This window comes from Alligator mississippiensis, chromosome 5, assembly GCF_030867095.1.
Source record: "Alligator mississippiensis isolate rAllMis1 chromosome 5, rAllMis1, whole genome shotgun sequence".
In the NCBI taxonomy this organism is placed as follows: domain Eukaryota; kingdom Metazoa; phylum Chordata; order Crocodylia; family Alligatoridae; genus Alligator; species Alligator mississippiensis.
The window spans coordinates 176,940,747-176,962,417 of NC_081828.1; the positions used below are offsets into that span (position 1 = coordinate 176,940,747).

Below are 21,671 nucleotides of genomic sequence, written 5' to 3' on the forward strand. Positions count from 1 at the left end.
AAGTTAACCTGTCACTACTTCCTAGATTCCCATGCCCAGTGGAATTTTCAATACATTGACAGATAATGGTCAAGTCCCTACTTTCAATGATTCTGTGAAAGTTTTTAAGTCTTCACTGTAATATATTTGAGTTACACATACTGATAGATTTTTCCCTTTAGTTATATTAACTTTACACTAATTGACTTTCCATGCACTTTTGGCTTACATCAGCAAAACTATAAGAATCATATAAATTACTGGAACCATAAATAAAAAACATTAGTAACTGATAAGCTTTAAACACTGAGTATTCTACACACTGAAATTTAAGTCAATATGAAATTGACAGAAATGTGACTTAGCTGAAGGTTACATTTTTCTTGTAACACCCCAACCAATCCATATCTCTAGTTTACAGAGCACAACCAAAACTAAAACATAAACCACTAGTTAGTATGATCATGACATCAGATGCTGCTATGGAACTGGACAGCAGTTCAGTCTTCCAAGCCTGAAATGCAGTCAACTTAGTGGTACCAGTGCTATAGTAATTAGCACAACATTAGTTGAATTTAGACTGGAATAAGGAAATGAAAGATGGCACTTGACATTTAAGAGGGGGATTTCAAAAGTGCTCTCAGCATTGCATAACCCTGCTCCTACTGACATCAGTGCAAGAGAAGTTAAGCCCCAGACTGAGGGCATTTGACATTCCACCCCAAAGGCTATTCTCTACTACCTTTTTATCCAGTTGGGATCACTGCCAAGCGACAACCCTCACTCATTTGCTTCCTCTAGCACAGTAACTAGAAAGGTTTTTAAGACCCAGCTAGACAAAGCTTCAGCTGGGATGATATAGTTGGATGGTCCTGCTTTGAGCAGAGGGTTGGACTAGATGACCTTCTGAGGTCCCTTCCAACCCTAATTTTCTATGATTCTATAAAAGACGAGTTAGCTCATGGGATCCTGAATGTGCTCCGACAACACTTTCGGGCTTTCCCAAGACAGAACATGCTTCAGGACCTTTGTAAACACTCTATTCTGCCAAATTACCAAGATTGGCACAGTATAGAGCAGCAGCTGGTAGACAGAACTCATTTCCTGATAGGGGCCCTGGCCTAAAGAATGGCACTGTATAGATATGGCCTTTGGGTTGGAATTTCAAACATATAGTGTTAAGCCTTCTATATGCAAAACTGAGCAAGACAAGGGCTATAATATTTTAATACACATTTTCTTCCAGTCTTTGAAACATTGTTTTCTTGTGAATGCCTCAGGTCGCATTTTCCTACATTAATCTGAAAATAACTAATCACTAAAACAGCACATGGGATTGCTTATGCTATGGATTTGCTAAGGGGTAGCTACATGCTATGTAGGGCTTGATAAAAAACAAAGGGCTTGATAAAGTGGTTATGATTTTAAACTGATAATAGATTTTTTCCCTTATGCCAATAAGTGCATAATCGCATATACATTTTTGTGACAAATTATAATATTTTTAATATTCTCTGAGTTCATACTTCCATCAGATACACATTATCTTTCCCTCATGCATGAATGAGCTCTATCTGACTCAAGAAGTCTACAGGTCGATGAGAGGTAAAGCGCTGTTTGACCTGGTACTGGCAACGGCGGATGACCTAATCAGCAAGCTAACCATCAAAGGGAAGCTGGGTGACAGTGACCACGAGCTGATCACCTTCATCATCCGCCGTAAAGCTGGCAAGTCAGTCAGCAATACAGAAGTCCTCAACTTCAGGAAAGCTGACTTTGACAAGCTCCGGAGGGTTGTTGGTGAGGCCCTAAGGGACCATGACCCAAAGGGGAGGGGAGTTCAGGAAGAGTGGCTGCTCCTCAAGGGAGCGATCCTCGATGCAGGAGCAAAGTCTATTCCATCTCGAAGGAAAGGCAGCAAAAGGGAACAGCAGCCCCCTTGGCTCTCCAGGGAACTAGTGGACCTCCTGTGTCTAAAAAAGAAAGACTTACAAAGGATGGAGGACTGGATCCACCTCCTAGGAGGAATACTCTGCACTGGTCCAGACCTGCAGGGAGTGAACCAGGAAAGACAAGGCTGCAATGGAACTCTAACTAGCCACAAGTATCAAGGACAATAAAAAGTCCTTTTTTAGATATGTAGGGAGCCGGAGGAAAAGCAAGGGCAATATCAGACCCCTGCTAAACCAGATAGGACAACCAATGCCCAGTAAAAAGCCAACTTACTAAATGGCTACTTTGCATCAGTTTTTTACCAGTCCCAAAGGGTGCCCCTCCCCATTACGGGACGGGAACACCTGGATGAGGGTGATTCCTTACCCTCCATCAATGCTAACCTTATGAAGGAACACCTTGAGAAGCTGGACACCATCAAGTCAGCCGGCCCTGACAGTTTACACCCCAGGGTACTCAAGGAGCTGACTAGCATCATAGCTCAGCCCCAGGCACAGATCTTCAAGAGCTCCTGGTGCTCTGGTGAAGTGCCTGAAGATTGGAAGGCCAATGTGGTGCCTATCTTTAAGAAAGGGAGGAACGCGTATCCAGAAAACTACAAGCCCATCAGCCTGATCTTTATCCTGGGGAAGGTCTTAGAAAAGATTATCAAAGAGGCCATTCTTAACAGACTGGCCAATGGCAATATCCTGAGAGATAGTCAGCATGTGTTTTTTGCAGGTAGGTCTTGCTTGACCGATCTTATTTATTTTTATGACCAGGTGACCTATCACCTGGACAAGAGATTGATGTTGTATATCTTGACTTTAAACAAGCCTTCGATCTGGTATCCCATGATCACCTCTTGGCAAAACTGGCCAATTGCAGCCTCAGCATCACCACAATCCACTGGCTGGGGAATTGGCTCCGTGGTAGGGCCCAGAGGGTGGAGGCTGACAGAAGTCAATCGTTGTGGTGTCCCATGACCAGTGGGGTCCCCCAAGGCTCCGTCCTTGGGCCAACACTATTCAACATCTTCATTGATGATATGGACATTGGTGTCAGAAGCAGACTGGCCAAGTTCGCTGATGACACCAAACTTTGAGGTAAAGCATGCACACCCGAGGACAAGAGGGCAATCCAGGCTGACCTTGACAGGCTCAGGAAATGGGTGGATGAGAACCTGATGGTATTTTACACTGAAAAATGCAAGGTTCTCCACCTTAGGAAGAAAAACGCGCAGCATGCTTATAGGCTCGGCGGTGCTATGCTGGCTAGCACTATGGACGAAAAGGAGTTGGGGGTCATGACTGATCACAAGATGAGCATGAGCCTTCAGTGTGATGCTGCAGCTAGTAAAGCAAGCAAAATGCTGGCTTGCATCCATAGATGCTTCTCGAGCAAATCCCAGGATGTCATTCTCCCATTGTACTCAGCCTTGGTAAGGCCGCAGCTGGAGTACTGCATCCAGTTTTGGGCTCCACAATTCAAAAAGGATGTGGAGAAGCTTGAGAGGTTCCAGAGGAGAGCCACAAGCCACGATCAGAGGTCAGGAAAACAGACGGTATGATAAGAGGCTGAGAGCTATGGGACTCTTCAGCCTGGAAAAGCACAGGCTCAGGGGTGATCTGGTGGCCACCTCTAAGTTTATCAGGGTGCTCACCAGGATCTGGGGGAACATCTGTTCACCAGAGTGCCCCAGGGGGTGACAAGATCAAATGGTCACAAACTCCTCCATGACTGTTTCAGGTTGGACATAAGGAAGAACTTCTTTACTGTCCGATCCCCCAAGGCCTGGAATAGACTGCCGCCGGAGGTGGTTCAAGCACCTACCTTGAACGCCTTCAAGAGGCATTTGGATGTTTATCTTGCTGGGATCCTATGACCCCTGCTGACTTCCTGCCCCTGGGGCAGAAGCCTGTACTCGATGATCTTCCAAGGTCCCTTCTAGCCCTAAGGTCTATGAAATCTATAATAATTTGACGCTGCTTGCAGTTAAGATAAGCATGTTTATTCTTGAAATACGTCTGCTTTCAAAACTGCTAAATGACACATCACTAACCCAAATGCTCTGAAAGACTTTTTAAAATCAATATACACCCAAATGAAATTCTGCATAAGGGCCAAATAAATACATCTTGAAATACTTGGAGTCTTAAAATGTACAAATAGTCATGCGAAGAAATTGTGAACAGAGCCCAAAGGAAATTAGACACATGATGTGGGCGCATCCAGTCAAGTGCGCAGGGGCCTGTTGAGGGGTCTCAGAACAGTTCGGGACCAGGCAAGAGGCACACTGGGAATGAAAAAATATCCCTTGTGCTGCATATTTGCAGCACTGACTCTAATTTTGATACCAGGAAATCCAGGTATCAAAAAAAAAAACCACCGTGAAAAAAAGTGGCACAAGGCATGCTCTTGAAGTGTGTCCTCAAGCAATCAGATGCTGAGACCTCCAGAGAGATGCTCTGGCACCCAGCCAGGGTGTTTCTATGGCTGCCTTGTGCCCCTGCTGCTCCAGCATACTGCGTCACTGTGCTGGGGCAAATAAGAGTGGAGCAAGGCTGCAGCAGTGGATCAACCCAAGCTCTGTCCCAGCTAAGTAGGGGCATGGAGGTGGGGGGGACTGGGGTGGGTGACTGTGTGTGTAGGGGGGCACTTCTCAGGAGGGGTGGGACCCCAGCACAGCACACCCCCCACCCCCCACAGCAGCGGCTGTCAGGGCTACTGGCAGAGCCCAAACCTGGTGCCGCCTATATGACAAGGCACCGCACCAGCCTGGTCCATTCGTGTACATCCTTGACCAGAACTGGATCACTCCTGCTGTCACCTGGGGTCCTGGTACCACAGGCAGGGCCACATACTCTCACACCAGGCCAGGACCTGCCTGCATATGCCCCACACGCCTTCGGGCAGGGCCAGCTTCATGCAGACAAGACCCAGCATGGTGCAAGGGTGCACAAGTTCCAAACTGCTTAAAAATTGTAAACATATCAATAAAACACTGCCCAACTGATTGCTCTATATATAGTGGCATTTAATTTTAATAGCAGAAGAACATAAATTTGGGGTATTTTAATGAGAGAATGTGGGTTTCTTATCAGAAAATTTGCACTTTTTAAACAGGGAACACCAGGATCTCTGCTAGTGAGGCAAGTGGCAAGACCTGGGCAGAGGAGCATGCCCAGGGCCAGCACCGGGAACCCAGCTGGAGGGCAGACCAGGTGGCTGACCTGGCCATTTGGGGTCAACAGGAAACTCTTTGATAGTTCAAAGTTGCCCACTGCAACGAGCACATCTGGGTGATAGCTGCCTATCTGGCAGAGTGGGAGCACTAGAAGACAAAACAGCAGTGCCACCTGAAGGCCAACTGGCAAGCATAGCCCACTGGCAGCTGGCCCAGAGGTTCAGGAGGCTCTGCTGCAGTGTCCATACCACAGCCCAGGTGGATATGTGGTCCCCGTCTGGGTCAGGCAAGTGCACAGCCTTGGAGCCACTGGCCCAAGAGGGCGGGTGCTGTCACAAGTAGCAGTAGGTCACAGCTGGGCAGCAGTCCCCACTACCAGACTGCTACAGTAGGTAGAGATTGTAGGGGCCACTCTAGGTTAGGGCTGCTTCAGCAGTCGAGCTGGTACAAGGGGTCACTGCCCCCAGATACTGTTCCTGAGGGCAAGAAGCCCTGAGCTGCTTGTCAGTGGACCCTTTTATACTGCTGAAGATTCACTGCTCAATTTGCCCCACACCAAAGTGCATGTCCAGGCACGTGCTGAGGCACAAATATCCAGCACAAATTTGTGCCACTGCTACTTTGAGCTGCTGCAAGCGCATGTGCGGATGTGCCCCACACTTTGATGTGGGACAACTTGTGCCACTTGGGGCAAACTGACCCTGCCCAGCTTCTCCTGGATCTGCATCCAGGGGGAGCTAGAGGCTGGGGCCAGCACAGGTGCTGGCTGCAGCAGTGTGAAAAGCTGCCTTCATAAGCAGCTAAGGGCTACTTGCCCTCAGGAGCTTCTGACGCCTGGCCAGCTGGTATCTGAGGACACTAGCCCCTTGTGCCAGCCAAACTGCTTCAGCTGCCCTAAGTTAGAGTGGCCCATGCAACCTCTACCCACTGCAGCAGTCTGGCATTGGGGGCTGCTGCCACCTGTGATAACATCCACCCCCTTGGACCCATGGCCACAGGGCTGTGCACCTGCCAGACCTAGGTGGGGACCACACAGTCACCTGGGCTGTGGTATGGGCACTGTAGCAGAATTGCCTGCACCTCTGGGCCAGCTGCCAGTGGGCTGTGGCTGCACAGTTGACCTTCAGGTAGCACTGCTGTCATGTCTTCTGGTGCCCCCACTCTAACAGCTGGGCAGGTATCACTCGTGGTAGCCCACTTTGAACTGTGGAAGCATGTTCTCCTGGTCCCAGATGGCTAGGAGGTCAGCCACCTCATCTGCCCTCCAGCTGGGTCCCTAAGGCAGGCTCCTCTGCCTGGGCCCCGCCACTTGCCTCGCTAGCAGAGATCCTGGTGTTCCCTGTTTAAAAAGTGCAAATTCTCTGACTAAAAACCCCAAATTCTCTCATTAAAATACCCAAAACCCATGTCCTTCCATGATGAAAATAAAATGCCACTGTATGTAGAGAGATCAGTTTGGCAATGTTTTATTGATATATTTACAATTTTAAAGCAATTTGGAAGCCTACCAGTGCCTCTATCATCATAATTGGGATGGAGGAGCCTGCCCAGGACCAGCACTAAGGACCCAGCTGGAGGGCAGATGAGGTGGCTGACCTCCTAGCCATCTGGGACCAGGAGAACATGCTTCCACAGTTCAAAGTGGGCTACCACGCCGGGGGAGGGGGCCGCAGGAAGACGAGGAGACGCCACCCGAGCAAGACAGGTTACACATGCAAGGAGTGCCCAGGGAAGAAACAGGGGTCCAGATAGTCTTCCTAATTGGGGGGGTGGCAAGCACAGCTATGCAAGGCCTTAAATGCCTGTATACCAATGCTCAGAGTATGGGGAACAAACAGGAGGAACTCACCCTCAGAATAGCCAGTTCAAACCCAGACATAGTAGGGCTTACAGAAACATGGTGGGATTCATCCCATGACTGGGCAGTTAGCATTAGGGGCTAGAGGCTCTACAGGCGGGACAGAGAAGGAAGGAAGGGAGGTGGTGTGGCGCTCTATGTCAAAGAGCAATACATATCCTCTGCCAGCAAAATGGGGTCAGAGGAGGGGCACGCTGAAGTGCTCTGGGTCAATATACAAGGGGGTTGTGGGGATTTAACGGTGGGGGTCTACTACAGACCCCCCAACCAAGGGGAGGAGCTTGACCGGGAATTTTCAGGCCAGCTTCCAGAGGCACTTAAGGCAAGGGATGTAGTTGTCATGGGTGATCTAAATTACCCAGACATCTGCTGGGAGGAGCAGTCAGCCAGGTCAGACCGTTCCAGAAGGTTCCTGGCCGAGATACAGGACCTCCACTTAACCCAGGAGGTGCACAGTCCCACCAGAGGAGATGCCCTGTTGGACCTGGTCCTGGCCACAGACGATGATCTGATAAGGGGACTCCAGGTCCTTGACCACCTGGGTGATAGTGATCATCGCTTGCTGGAATTCATCGTCCAGTGCAGGGTGTCAAGGGCCTGCAGCAATGTGGTAGCCCTAGACTTCAAGACGGCCAGCTTCAACGAGTTGAGGAGATTGGTGGGAGAGGCGCTGGGGTTCTCGAGGGCAGGGGAACTCAGTGCCCAAGATGAGTGGTCGTTCCTTAAGGAGACGATACTCAGGGCCCAAGGGATGATGATCCCAACAAGAAGCAAGGGGGGCAAGAGTGCCCAAAAGCCTCCCTGGCTCACCAAGGACGTCCAGGAATGCCTGGTTGCCAAAAAGGCGGCGTACACCTGGTGGAAGGGGAGGGGAGGGGCTATCTCCAAAGAAGAGTATACCGCCACTGCTTGGGCCTGTAGGGGGGCTGTTAGGAAAGCTAAGGCGGACATAGAGCTAGAACTAGCGTCCAAGATCAAAGATAATAAAAAGTCCTTTTTCAAATGTATAGGGAGGATGAAGAAGGCACCGGGAAATGTGGGGCCCCTGCAAGATGCGCTGGGCAATCTGGCGGTTGCGCCAGAGGAGAAGGCAGACCTCTTTAACAAATTCTTCACCTCCGTTTTCTTGTGCAGGGACCGGGACTCCCCCACCGTGTTTCAAGATGGACTCAAGGGGAACGCCTCAAGACCTAAGGTTGAGGAGAACCGGGTTAGAGTGTTTCTGGAGGGCCTGGATGTGTTCAAGTCAACAGGTTCTGATGCTCTCCACCCCAGGGTGTTGAGGGAGATAGCAGGGGTTATTGCAGGGCCCTTGGCATGGCTTTATGAGCGCTCGTGGTGCTTGGGCCAAGTGCCAGATGATTGGAAGATAGCCAATGTGGTCCCCATCTTTAAAAAAGGGAGGAGGGAGGACCTGGGCAACTATAGGCCCATCAGTCTTACCTCAATCCTGGGGAAACTCTTTGAGCACATCATCAAGGAGCACATCTGTGACAGGCCGGCATCGGGGATGATGCTCAGGGGCAACCAGCACGGTTTCATTAGGGGTAGGTCATGTCAGACCAACCTGATTGCCCTTTACAATCAGGTCACAAAAGCATTGGATGCAGGTGTCGCCATGGATGTAGTCTTTCTGGACTTCAGCAAGGCCTTTGACACTGTCTCCCACCCCATCCTCATTAAAAAACTAGGTGACTGTGGCATCGATGCCTACACGGTCAGATGGATTGCAAATTGGCTGAAGGGTTGTACTCAGAGGGTGGTGGTGGATGGGTCATATTCGACCTGGGGGGAAGTGGGCAGCGGAGTCCCCCAGGGCTTGGTCCTGGGGCCCTCACTGTTCAATTTCTTTATCAGCAATTTGGACGACAGGGTGAAAAGCAACCTGTTCAAATTTGCTGATGATACCAAAATTTGGGGTGAGATGGGCACGCTAGTAGGTAAGGAAAGACTGCAGAAAGACCTGGATAGGCTGCAAGGGTGGGCTAACAAAAACAGGATGCGTTTCAATATGGACAAGTGCAGGGTGCTGCACTTGGGCAGCAGTAACCGGCAGCACACTTATAAGATGGGAAACTCCCTTCTTGAGAGCATGGAGGCAGAAAGGGATCTTGGAGTCATCACTGACTCCAAGATGAACATGGGCTGGCAATGCGAGGTCACGGTTGGCAGGGCTAACCGGACCTTATCGTGCATCCACAGGTGCATCTCAAGTAGGGCCAAGGAGGTGATCCTCCCCCTCTACGTGACACTGGTCAGGCCACAGCTGGAGTACTGTGTTCAGTTCTGGGCACCCCTCTTCAAGAGGGATGTGGACAACATTGAGAGGGTCCAGAGGAGGGCCACCCGCATGATCCGGGGACAGCAGGGCAGACCTTACAATGAGAGGCTATGGGACCTGAACCTGTTCAGCCTTCACAAGAGAAGGCTGAGGGGGGACCTGGTGACCATCTATAAACTCACTAGGGGGGACCAGAAGGGTTTGAGGGAGACCTTTTTCCCCTAGCACCCCCCGGGATAAGAAGGAATAACGGCCACAAGTTGTTGGAAAGTAGGTTTATATTAGACATCCGTAAGAACTACTTCACAGTTAGGGTGGCTAGGATCTGGAACCGACTCCCAAGGGAAGTGGTGCTGGCTCCTAGCCTGGGGGTCTTTCAGAAGCAGCTCGATGCCTACCTGGCTGGGGTCACTTGAGCCCAGTTTCCCTCCTGCCCAGGCAGGGGGTCGGACTTGAAGATCTACAAGGTCCCTTCCGATGATTCTATGACTCTATGATAATTAAATGAATTCTAAATATCTATATACTTTGGCATTTGCTTTTGGGTTTTTTATCATAGAAAAATCAGAGCTGCCCTTGCTCCTTTGGCTCACTAGGATGTGGGGCACTGAGCAGCACTGATATGTTACTGCTCTGCCCCTACCCTTGCCCCTTACTCCCAGCTCACAGTCCCTGTCCACCCCCTCTAGCTCCTCCCCGGCCACAGTTCCATCCCAGCATCAGGACATGAGTCCAGCTACATCTGTCTCTCTGGCTGCTTTGCAGCTCTGAGCAGTGCCAGCCCTTCTGCTCCCATGTGCACCATGCCCAGGCCCCTGTGACCCCCATGCCATTCCTGAGAAGCCCTTGTCTGGGGCTAAGGGACTGGGCTGGGCAAGCCCCTTCTCTTCCAGGCTATCCTACCCCTACACAGGCTGCTCTAGGGAGGCAGCTGGGCTCTAAGCCTGGCTCTGGTGGCCTCTCCTACCCAGAGTGCTCTCCCATCCCCGCCCCCATCTCTCTCTCTCTCATACACACAAACACCCCTTCAGCCACCTCTACACCTCCCCCAGCTTATCAACCCCCCAAGTGGGTCCTAAGACCAGGAGCCCCCCCACCAGGCTGGGCTGCATGTCTCAGCACCAGTGTGGGCACAGGGCAGGGCTGCAGTGTGGCAGTTGCCCCTGCAGCCACAGCTCCCACCAACAGGTCCTGACCCATCTGGCAGCTGGACACACAGGGTGTGAGATGTGGGGGGGATGTGGGGTTTGGGGGGAAAGGCTGTGGGGGTGTTGTGGGTGGTTGTAGGATTTGTTGGGGTGAGGTCTGTGGTGGGGTGGGCCTTGTGTGGATGTTTGGGGGGCTGTGGGGTTTGTGGGTGGGGGCTTTCTGGATGGATTGGGGGGAACTTGTGGGTGTGGAAGGACTGTGTAGGTGTGTGGGTACTGCTTGGGAGGGGTACCCAATCTACCTCCCACATGGCACACAGCTCCCCCAAAGCAGCAGCAGCAGCAGCTGCTGGACCACTTGTGGCCCACTGCTGGCAGTCTCCTGACGGTGCTCTGCCACCTCAGACCTGGCAGCTGCACATGGTGCCAGCCCACTGCACTTGCATGTGCCTTCAAACAAAACCCGGCCTCTCTTGCTGTCCCCCACAGCTCCCAGCACCGCACGCAGAAGCCACACGCCTTCAGGCCGGGGTGGCTGCTGCCTCCATATGCCCCGCACACCATCAGGCTGGGCTAGCTCCATGGAGGCAGGACCCTGGCCCAGCACAATGGCGTGTAGCTTCTGTGTGCAGTGCCAGGAGCCCTGCATGACAGCAAGAGCGGCCTGGGTCCTGTTTGAGAGCACATGCCAGCAGCCAGGCCAGTGCCATGTGCAGCTGCCAGGTCTGAGCTGGCACCGCACCACACCACTGGGGGTCTCTGCCAACAGTGGGCCATGAGAGCCCCAACAGCATTACTGTTGCTGCAGGGAGGGGGGGTTGTGAACCGTGCAGGAGGCAGGCAAGAGACCCATCCCTCCCGAGCAGTCTCCCTCACCCCCACAGACTCCCTGTCCCCACAGTCCCTTCACCGCCACATCCCTACTTACCTGGAACAGAGCATGGGTCCAAGATGCTGCTGCAGCTTTGCCTGGTCCTATTTTCCCCAGCATGCTGAGGTAATGTGCTGGAGCAGCAGGGGCACACGGCAGCCATAGAGACACTCTGGCTGGGTGCCAGAGCATCTCCTTGGAGGACCCAGCCTCTAGTTGACTCTGGGTATGTTCTAGGAGTGTGTCCTGTGCTGCTTTTTTTCCAGCGTGTTTTTTGGGGGGGTTTTATACTGTGATTTCCTGGTATCAAATTTAGAGTCCGCGCTGCATATATGCAGGCCAGGGAACTTTTGTTCATTCCTAGCATGCCTTTTGCACTTTGAGATGCCACAACAGGCATGTGCTCACTCATCTGGACGTGGCCTCTCTATTTAAAGTAAGCAGTTATATTAATTTCATATTTGTAATTTCACATGGTTCTATTCATTATAGGTTTAGCACCTTACTTCCATTTAGAAAGGACATATCTAAAAACAAACAAACAAAAAATCCCCTTAAAACTAAATTCACAAAGAGGTTCAAAATTAATTCTTACTCTCAATTAATCATTCCATAGGGAAAACTGGCATATTCTAACTTCCCCTAGAATTTTAATTAGGTTTAGAATAAAGTAAAAGAGTGGCATTTTTATTTGGTCTATGTTTTGTAGCTGAAATTAATCCAGATATATTCTTCAATTTCATATTGTGCTACTGAAACAACTTTTTATACTTCATCAATTTTTTATGATAACATCTCTGGTCCATTCTCCTCTTTTCTTTCGATTACTGGGTCTCTCTTCTCATAAGTGCTCTTTTTGCAATGTTGCAGTAAAAGGCACAGTACTAAAAAGCAAAACTAGTGGCTGAACAATGATACTCACACACACGAAAGTGCCAATATCTGGGAACTATCCTCTAGAAAAGCCGGTGCCTACACTTTTGTAAAGATTCCTCTACAGCTGTAATAGTATGCACCAAGAAACATGAGCGGCTTTTCCTTTACCGTGTTTATACAAGAACAATGATCTACCAAAGCCTACTTGTGGGTATTTGATACATTAAACAGAGGGGATGAAACCTGACACTGAATTAAAAACTGGGACAGCGCAGTTGATTTTTGTAAACTTATGAAACCAAACTCTGAAGGTCTTCTCCTCTGGGACTGAAAGGCCTTTAGTCTAAGATTTGATATTTATTACACTGGCAAAGTCAATTCCATCTCTGACAGAAACTGATTTCTCCTTGGCTTTTTATTTCTGCCTTGGGTGTATTTAAAAAAAAAATTCTAATTTACATTTTTGTTTCTCATGTACTTTAATTAATCCGAAATATAATTTACACCAACTTCCTTCATAAGAACCTTCCAGAGAAGAAGTAGCCTGAGGGACATAGAGCTCAAACACGAACAAGATTGTATTTTACATCTTTAAAAGTATGTCCTTTTTTGTATAATTGCATAGTATTAAAGAGAGAGAGGGATATTTGTCTGCCTTCTCATTTCCCATGCTGTCAGTGAAGGAGGTCATGACCCTATAGCTTTTTACCTCATAGTTTTTAATTTTTCATCTTGGTTTTCAGGAGGGGGAACCAAATCCATCTGGTTTTCAATTTCACAAGGTCATGAGTCACAAGAAAAAATAACTTGGAAAAATGCAGACAATATAATCTTCTCTCAGCATATCAGTTATACAGGATTATACAGATTACTTTGTTAAACAAAATAAACACAAGGAAGTAATAAAAAATTCTCTCTAACCCCAAACAGCAACAGAAAAAATGGATGCTGCATTGCAAGCATTTTTTCTATCTATATGTCTGGTCCTTACCTAGACTCTGCCCTTTCAAAATAATACATTACGCCAAGACTTACATTCAAAAATTGAATTTTTGTTAATGAAGAAATGAAATCCTGGTCCCGCTTGACTTTGAGAATGCAGCCAGAACTTCATCTGAGGTAAACAGTGAAGGCATCTCCTCACACGGCAGGTGGAAGGCAGTCAGTGAAAACAGCAGATGCCACATATACTGCCTAATGCCACGGCTTAAAGAGAACAAGAAAGTGGAACTGTGGTGTTCAAGTAGCCTGCCTAATACTGGAAAGTGTTACTGGTGATTTCATAGTCCCAACTCAGTTAAGTATATATCTGATGTAAGCTACATGTATTTCACTAGTCCAGGAAGGAGAAGAGTGTCATAGACCCAGTGCAGCATAAGCAAGGGGAATTTGCAGTTAATTGTAGGCCTCAGCATTCTGCCAACACATTTTTCTAAAAAGAAATCTCCACAATTTTCTCCTGTTTTTTCAGGGACACCTTTAGAGGAGTGTGCTGCCTGCATTACAAGGAGATATGTCGACTGTTTTGGCAGATCTACACCTGTGAAGATATAGGGGAGGATGTGTAGTGATGCCATAAAGAGAACAAGACTTCATTAAAGCCTGCTAAAATTGTATCTGATAACCACCTGAGTAGGAAAACAAGCATGTTTTTATTTTACCCCAACAAACCTAACAAAGGTGCAACTCTGAAGAGAACTAAAATATTATTTACTTATTGCTTCATTGGTATTGCAATAGTACCTAGGAACCCAGTCATGGACCAAGACACTAGTTCTTGGGCACAGCCCAAACATGTCAGTATGGCTGTCTTTGTCCAAAAGAGCTTACAGCCAAAGTAGTATCCACGAAGTCAGAAGTTTGAAACTACAGCTAGGTTTCCTATTATCCATGTGTACTGAAACATAATTAATCTTTCTTCAGAATGAACTTCTTGAACTCAAACTGGATAAGTAGGATTTCCCATTGGTCACAGATCTTCAGCACAAAAGAAAAGGTAATTGTCTGAAATGTGGCATTAGAACAGAAACTGTTAGCAATCATAAGTATGCCTTTCACTACCAGTCAACTTGATAATATTTCATCAGAATCCCTTGAGGGGTTTAATGTCTCATAATACAAATCAGTACCTATTCAGTGTCCTTATGCATCTCATTGCAAAACTAGAAATTTCACTCAAGGAAACAAGTCAAACAACGCTTATTCCATCAGAGAGCTAATGTTTCATGTATTTCTCTAGGAAAATCTGAATATAAAACATAGTATCTAGCAGGTCTGAGATATATTTAAAATTTAAAAAAGAATTTAATCTAACAAGTACCCTTCAAGTACCAAAAAGCAGCAACAAAAAGGGTGAATAACACAGTACATCTCTCACTCCTGATTCTGTTTCTTTAACAGCTTCAGAATCTACAAGCAAATCAAGTTCTCGTGGACTGTGTGCAAGCATACACAGCTGTTAAGCAAAGTAACTAGAAGTAAAAGACAAAAACACCACCAAATTAAAAGTGAAATTGTCAATTAGTGTGTAAGGCCCCCTCATTACACTTGGGAAATTGAATGTGAAACCCAGTGTGGCGGGCAGGGTAGGAAAAAAAAAGAGAGACATTACAAGAAATTGATGGACCATATTCCCAGCTTGTGTAGTATTATGTATTTGAAATGCAAGTCCACGGCAGTCAATGGAGTTATAATTTACATCAGCTACATCTAATGCCTGAACTGTTTGTCTGTATTCGGGAACTAACACTTGTAAACAAAGAACTTTTCTTTTTTTTTATTAATACCAACAAAAAAGCATTAACATCTTCTGACACCTACATCAACATTGTCCTTGATAGGAAAAGGACATTTTCTAGAAAAAGAGTGTCAAGGCATTGCTAAGGGAGGCTAGCCTCACAAGGAAGGGACACAGAATATCTCATGATGAGATGCTTATAGAGTTCCCCAACAAGGGACCAACAACAGATACTGAAGTAGGCCACATAATCGTTGTCTCCACTAATCTTCAAGGGAAATATTTCTTTTTATTTCCACAAGCCTCAATCAATCAGCGGCCATTTCATGAAAAGTAAATCCTGTTTCTAGATCCTTATGTCCTAAGGGCTGTACACATAAGTGATCACAGACTTAGTATCTCCTGTATACCCTGAGGCCTGAATTTCTTTGCCTTTTCAAAGGTTTGCTTCTAAATTCTAAGTCTTGAGGTGCTGAAGCAATGAGGACTGAACTACTTTCATTGTACTTATTCTCTCTCATGGGATCTAGAGTATACTTTTTTTAACCACTTGCTCGTTTTAATCAAGCATTATGGTGACAATAATCAATGCCTTAGCCTTGGAGAATAATTTACAAATATCTACAATGAAGTAGGTGTGTCTAAGGAATGGGTAAAATCAATGAAACATCTGTCTGACATTCCTACAATGTTATAAGAGAGACTTGAAATTAACTGCTTTCCTACCAAAGTCTGCCAGCTTTAACTCCCCTGTGTCACTGATCAGAAGATTCTGTGGTTTCAGGTCCCTGTGCAAAATGTAACGCTGATGGGTGTAAGACAGTCCTCGCAGCAACTGAAATAAAAATAACTGAAAAAGAGGGAAACAGAAGAGATGACCTCTGTTAATATATGTATACAATGCACCAGTCTTCTACACAATCTGCAGGGTATTATCAATTTGTAATAAAACAATTTCTCATTATTGCAGCAAAATCATGATCCCCTCTCCCCAACTCCCCACAAAAATTGAAAAAAAGAACCTTTTCAAGCATAAGAAAAAGGAATAAATTTTGAAGAAATCCATCACCTATCCCTACTACCATCATACACTGAACGTACCTGCTTTAAAACAAAATGAGAACAATACACCCACAAATGGAAGGCTCAGTTTCTACCAAATAGCAATTATATTCTGTTTACCCATATGGCCTTAGAGATTAGGTGGTAGCCTGAAGACAGATGTGTATCTTCACTAATTACAGAAAACAATAATACAGCTAGAATGGTGATAATAGGAGGAAATTAGGTTGGGGGATGAGATGCTAGAGCTAAGAAAAAGAAGAAATTAAGGATATAGTAGCAATCTCTTCCCTCACCAACCTAAAGACATCTACAAAGAAAATATGGGTAGGCTTCTCTTCCAAGAGTTTTATACAGGAATACTGTTGAATTTTTAATCTAAAGAAATAATGATTCTCATTGAAATTCAGAGAGAATATCTTCCACCTACTTTTTAGGTTGAATTTGGACCCAAAACCCTTTGCTAGTGTTCTTTTTAGCTGTGCACCAGATTCTAAGTATGCATTTTAGAATTTAGGGAGGTTTTGTGCAATTTACTGTTATGGCCCCTGCACTAAAAAAAATTCAGATTCAGGTTCTTTCAGTCTCTTTTGATAGGCACTTGCCACTACAGAATGGCAAATGTTATCTTTGTAGTCACAAAAATCTATACTGCTGATTTTACAGGGATTAGCTAAGCATGCCCTCTTACATTTTATGTCTGTTGGTACACAGGCCTTTCCTGATGATGCAATTTGTAAAAGAAAAACTCTTGTTTCCCTGGAACAATGATTCAGTCCATTGTATGTCTAAGACAAGAAATGTAAGAGCGGGTATGACAGAATTACTTTCTACCTAGCAATTGAGCACTTTTTGAACAAAGATATCTTGCATGCTTGGGAGAGACGCACATGCAAAACCCCAAAATTTTCAAAACATCAATGCAGGCATGTGAAAGTCAGCAATTAGCTAGCAATACAACCTTTACATATATTTAGAGACTATTTAAATGAGAAAACATTATAAATGAGGTTATGAAATCTGATTACAGAAGAGAAGAGAATAAAGGTTGACATGAAAGGAACAGAAAATGTCACACTACTCAAGTTGGAACAGATTTAATTACATCCTATTTTTTTTCCCCAAGTGCAGACACAATATACTGATGTTTAGCTATTTAGCCAGGACACAAAGAGCCATATCAATCAGCTTTCTTGCCAGAGTTTAGCCTAACAATATGCTGAGGAAACGTAGGTGCAAACTATTCTAACAAAAGGAAAAATAGCAGAGAATTGATAAATAACCAAAATTCCCTTTGAATTATAGTTGGCATGGAATTCACAGTACAGAAAAACTAGTTTTAGGGCAGGAAACAAAACTGGCATTTATTATGGCCATAACATTTAGACTGTATTATTAAATGAGTGCAGTCATGTTGTGAACAGAAAAATATGATATAGGGTCAGTTTGCTAAATTAACCGACAGGTATTTTACTTCAAATATAAAGTACACGAAGAAACTCCAAACATCATGTAATCATTACCAAACAACATAACCAAAATCTCTTGTTTAAAGTTTTAAAAACTGGCTTTTAATATAATGCATTGGAATGACTTGAAGTGCTATTCCTAAGAAAATAATAATTTCACAGTGCAGTAAATGGAATGAAACTACAAGGGCAGATTTGAAACCTGAAAACTTTCAACTTTATTCAAATCTCACACATGTAGGTTTCATGGTAAATTCCACGAGGAAGGAACTTAACTTTCTTGCCTGGGTAACTGTGGTCTCAACTGTGTGCTTTTTGAGAAAATACACACAGGAAAAGGGAAAAGCTTACTGAAAGATTTACAAGACAGACTTTGCTCTCTTTTTACCTTTTTAGAGCTTTCTAATCTTTGGCAAGAAAGGTGGCCTAGTGAAATCCAAGGAACAGGAAACAAGACTGCAACAGCTTATTATGGAGTACTGCTCCTGATGCTTCATGAGCTGTGTCATCCTGCTCACAACAAAGCTTCCTCAGAGGCCTTCATACAAGCAGTCTCTTTCTCTTCCCTGACATCTGTACTTACCCTGCTCTGAAAACCAGAAGCCCTGAAACAGGGTTAAGCAACGTAAGTCACTACTAACTCTTACCCAAAATTCCAATGATAAATCAACCAAGTTGGCAGGGCTACATGCCACTTAAAGTGGCTGTTCCTGACTTCGCTCTCTCCCTACTCCAATGTGCTCAATTCCAACAATCATGGAGTCTTAACCTACAGAGATCGTATGTGTGGGGCTCCAAGAAGCAGTATGAATTTCAGGCTGAACCACTACCACTTCCTAGGTCTGCCAGCACTCTAACTTTCTTCCATCAGGAAAAAGGCAAACAAGCCACAAATTTTATGGATGCTGTAAGCCCATTCCTTTGGAATCTACTACAGACCTCAGACCCAGGATCAAGAGCTTGACCAGGAGTTTTCCAGGGAATTGGCTGAGGCTGCATGCTCCCGGTGCATGGTTGTCATGGGAGACTTCAACTACCCAGACATCTCATGGGAAGAGCACTCAGCCAAATCCAAGCAGTTGCAAAGCTTTCTCTCATGCGTGGATGAGCTCTATCTGATTCAAGAAGTCGATGGGCCGAAGAGAGGTAAAGCGCTGCTTGACCTGGTTCTAGCAACAGGGGACAACCTAATCAGTGACCTAATGATCTAAGGGAAGCTGGGTGACAGTGACCACAAGCTGATCACCTTCACCATCCGCGGTAAAGCTGGCAAGTCAGTCAACAATACAGAAGTCCTTGACTTCAGGAAAGCTAACTTAGACAAGCTCTGGAGGCTCGTCAGAGAGGCCCTAAAGGGCCACAACCCAAAGGGGAGGGGAGTTCGGGACGAGTGGTTGCTCCTCAAAGGTCCGATCCTACAAGCGAAAGCAAAAACTATCCCGTCTCGGAGGAAAGGCAGCAAAAGGGCACAGCAGCCCCCTTGGCTCTCCGGGGAACTAGCGGACCTCCTGCATCTAAAAAGACAGACCTACAGAGGATGGAGGACTGGATCCACCTCCAAGGAGGAATACTCTGCACTGGTCTGGACGTGCAGGGAGCAAACCAGGAAAGCCAAGGCTGCAACAGAACTCCAAATATCTACAAGGACAACAAAAAATCCTTTTTTAGATATGTGGGGAGCCACAGGAAAAACAAGGGTAACATTGAACCCCTGCTAAACCAGATGGGACAACTGACAATCAACGCCCAGGATAAAGTCCACTTGCTAAATGGGTACTTTGCATTGGTCATTCACCAGTCCCATGGGATACCCCTGCCCACTATGGGACAGGGAGGCCTGGGCGAGGGAGTTTACTTACCCTCCATCAATGCTGACCTCGTGAAAGAACACCTTAAGAGGCTGGACACTTTAAAATCAGCCAGCCCTGACAGTTTACACCCCAGGGTACTCAAGGAGTTGGCTAGCCCCTGGCATGGATCTTTGAGAACTCCTGGTGCTCTGGTGAAGTGCCCAAAGACTGGAAGAAGGCCAATGTCATGCCTATCTTCAAGAAAAGGAGGAAAGTGGATCCAGCAAACTATAGGCCCATCAGCCTGACCTCTATCCTGGGAAAGGTCTTAGAAAAGATTATCAGAGAGGCTATTCTTAACAGGCTGGCCGAAGGCAACATCCTGAGTGATAGCCAGCACAGGTTTGTTGCGGGTAGGTCTAGCTTGACCAATCTCATTTCCTTCTACGATCAGGTGACCTATCACCTGGACAAAGGAGAATAGATTGATGTTGTATATCTTGACTTTAAAAGAAGCCTTTTATCTGGTATCATGGTATCCCATGATCATCTCGTAGTAAAACTGGTTAACTGCGGCCTTGGCCACACCACGATCTGCTGGCTGGGCAATTGGCTCCGTGGTAGGACCCAGAGGGTGGTGTTTGATGGAAGTCACTCGTCATGATGCCCTGTGACCAGTAGGATCCCCCAGGGCTCTGTCTTTGGGCCTATACTATTTAACATCTTCATTAATGATGTAGACATTGGAGTCAGAAGCAGACTAGCCAAGTTTGCTGATGACACCAAACTCTGGGGTAAAGCACCCACACCTTAGGACAGGTGGTGATCCAGGCTGACCTTGACAGGCTCAGGAAATGGGCAGACAAGAACCTGATCGTGTTTAACACTAAAAAATGCAAGTTTCTCCACCTTGGGAAGAAAAACCTGCAGCATCCTTATAGGCTCGGCAGTGCTATGCTGGCTAGCACTACAGACGAAAAGGAGTTGGGGGTCATGATTGACCACAAGATGAATATGAGCCTGCAATGTGATACTGCTGCTAGTAAAGCAAGCAAAATGCTTGGTTGCATCCACAGATGCTTCTCAAGTAAATCCTAGGACATCGTCCTCCCGTTGTACTCGGCCTTGGTGAGGCCGCAGCTGGAATACTGTGTTCAGTTTTGGGCTCCACAACTCGAAAAGGATGTGGAGAAGCTTGAGAGGGTGCAGAGGAGAGCCACGTGCATGATCAAAGGTCAGGAAAGCAGATCTTATAAAGGGAGGCTGAGAGCCATGGGACTCTTCAGCCTGGAAAAGTGCAGGCTCAGGGGCGATCTGGTGGCCACCTATAAGTTCATCAGGGGTGCTTACCAGGATCTGGGGGAATGTCTGTTCATCACAGCACCCCAAGGGATGACAAGGTTGAATGGTCACAAACTCCTCCATGACCATTTCGGGCTGGACATAAGGAAGAACTTCTTTACTGTCCAAGCCCCCAAGGTTTGGAATAGACTGCCACCGGAGGTGGTTCAAGTACCTACTCTGAACGCCTTCAAAAGACATCTGAATGTTTATCTTGCTGGGATCCTATGATCCCTGCTGACTTCCTGCCCCTGGGGCAGGGGGCTGGACTCGATGATCTTCCGAGGTCCCTTCCAGCCCTAACGTCTATGAAATCTATGAGTCAACAGCAAATCTCTTACAGACTTCAATAGATAGAATAATAGATCTTTCTGAAAGGCACAGAATTATAGAGAGAAAGTGAGACTTGGTTTGGCACGTTATTAATAAAACAAACCAAATCTAGTATTAAAATAACCTAGACTGCATAACTGTCAAATAGAATATGAGTATGAGACCATGACATCATGCTGATAACTTATCTTTAGTAAGAACTGAAGTTTTGGAAATTTTGAAACATTCGGGTGGAAATGAAAGATAGTAATGATAGAAAGTTGCAAAGGAAGAAAAGAGAAATTGGCTTAGATTAAGCTATTTCTATTTTTAATTATTGAGCTTTGGAAATCTCTAGTGGTACATGATGGATGTCCAATAGTCTTTAAAACATTCCAGATATGTAGTATAAAAAGCTTCATTTCAGGCATTCACTTACTGAATACAACCATAAAAAGGCACATTCTTGGCATGACAGCTATGTGCTGCTTGCTTTAATAAGCACTTTTTTTTCTAGTAAAAGCTACCACAACAAAGGTGTCACATGCAAGTCAAACCTATTCAAAGTTTTATGGACTGTGATATTAGAATGAGTTTTCTAGGTTTAAAATGTAAAAGAAAAAAGTAGAAAATGCTCTCTCTCTCAAACAGGTATCTCCAGGCCTGATCCAACCCCCTTTGACTCAGGCTCTCAGCAGGTTGTCTACATGTGGATCACTCACCTCCACATTGATGCTCCCTCCCCCCAGAACCCGAGAAGGACCTTTGTTGGGCCCAAGATATACACTCACACAGATGTAAAGACTGGAGAGGTTGGAAGGCTGAGGG

The 21,671-nt window shown here is 46.2% G+C and overlaps 1 protein-coding gene across 4 annotated transcripts in view; it reads right to left on the reverse strand.

Annotated features, from left to right (window-relative positions):
- CDK14 (cyclin dependent kinase 14) overlaps positions 1-21,671 on the reverse strand; it is a 676,419-nt gene that overhangs the window by 347,121 nt on the left and 307,627 nt on the right. For all 4 annotated transcript variants that reach the window (XM_059729021.1, XM_006258932.4, XM_019497918.2 and 1 more), the window contains one exon: positions 15,596-15,719. In XM_059729021.1, the coding sequence (XP_059585004.1) occupies positions 15,596-15,719 (124 nt within the window). The remainder of the gene's footprint in view (positions 1-15,595; positions 15,720-21,671) is intronic.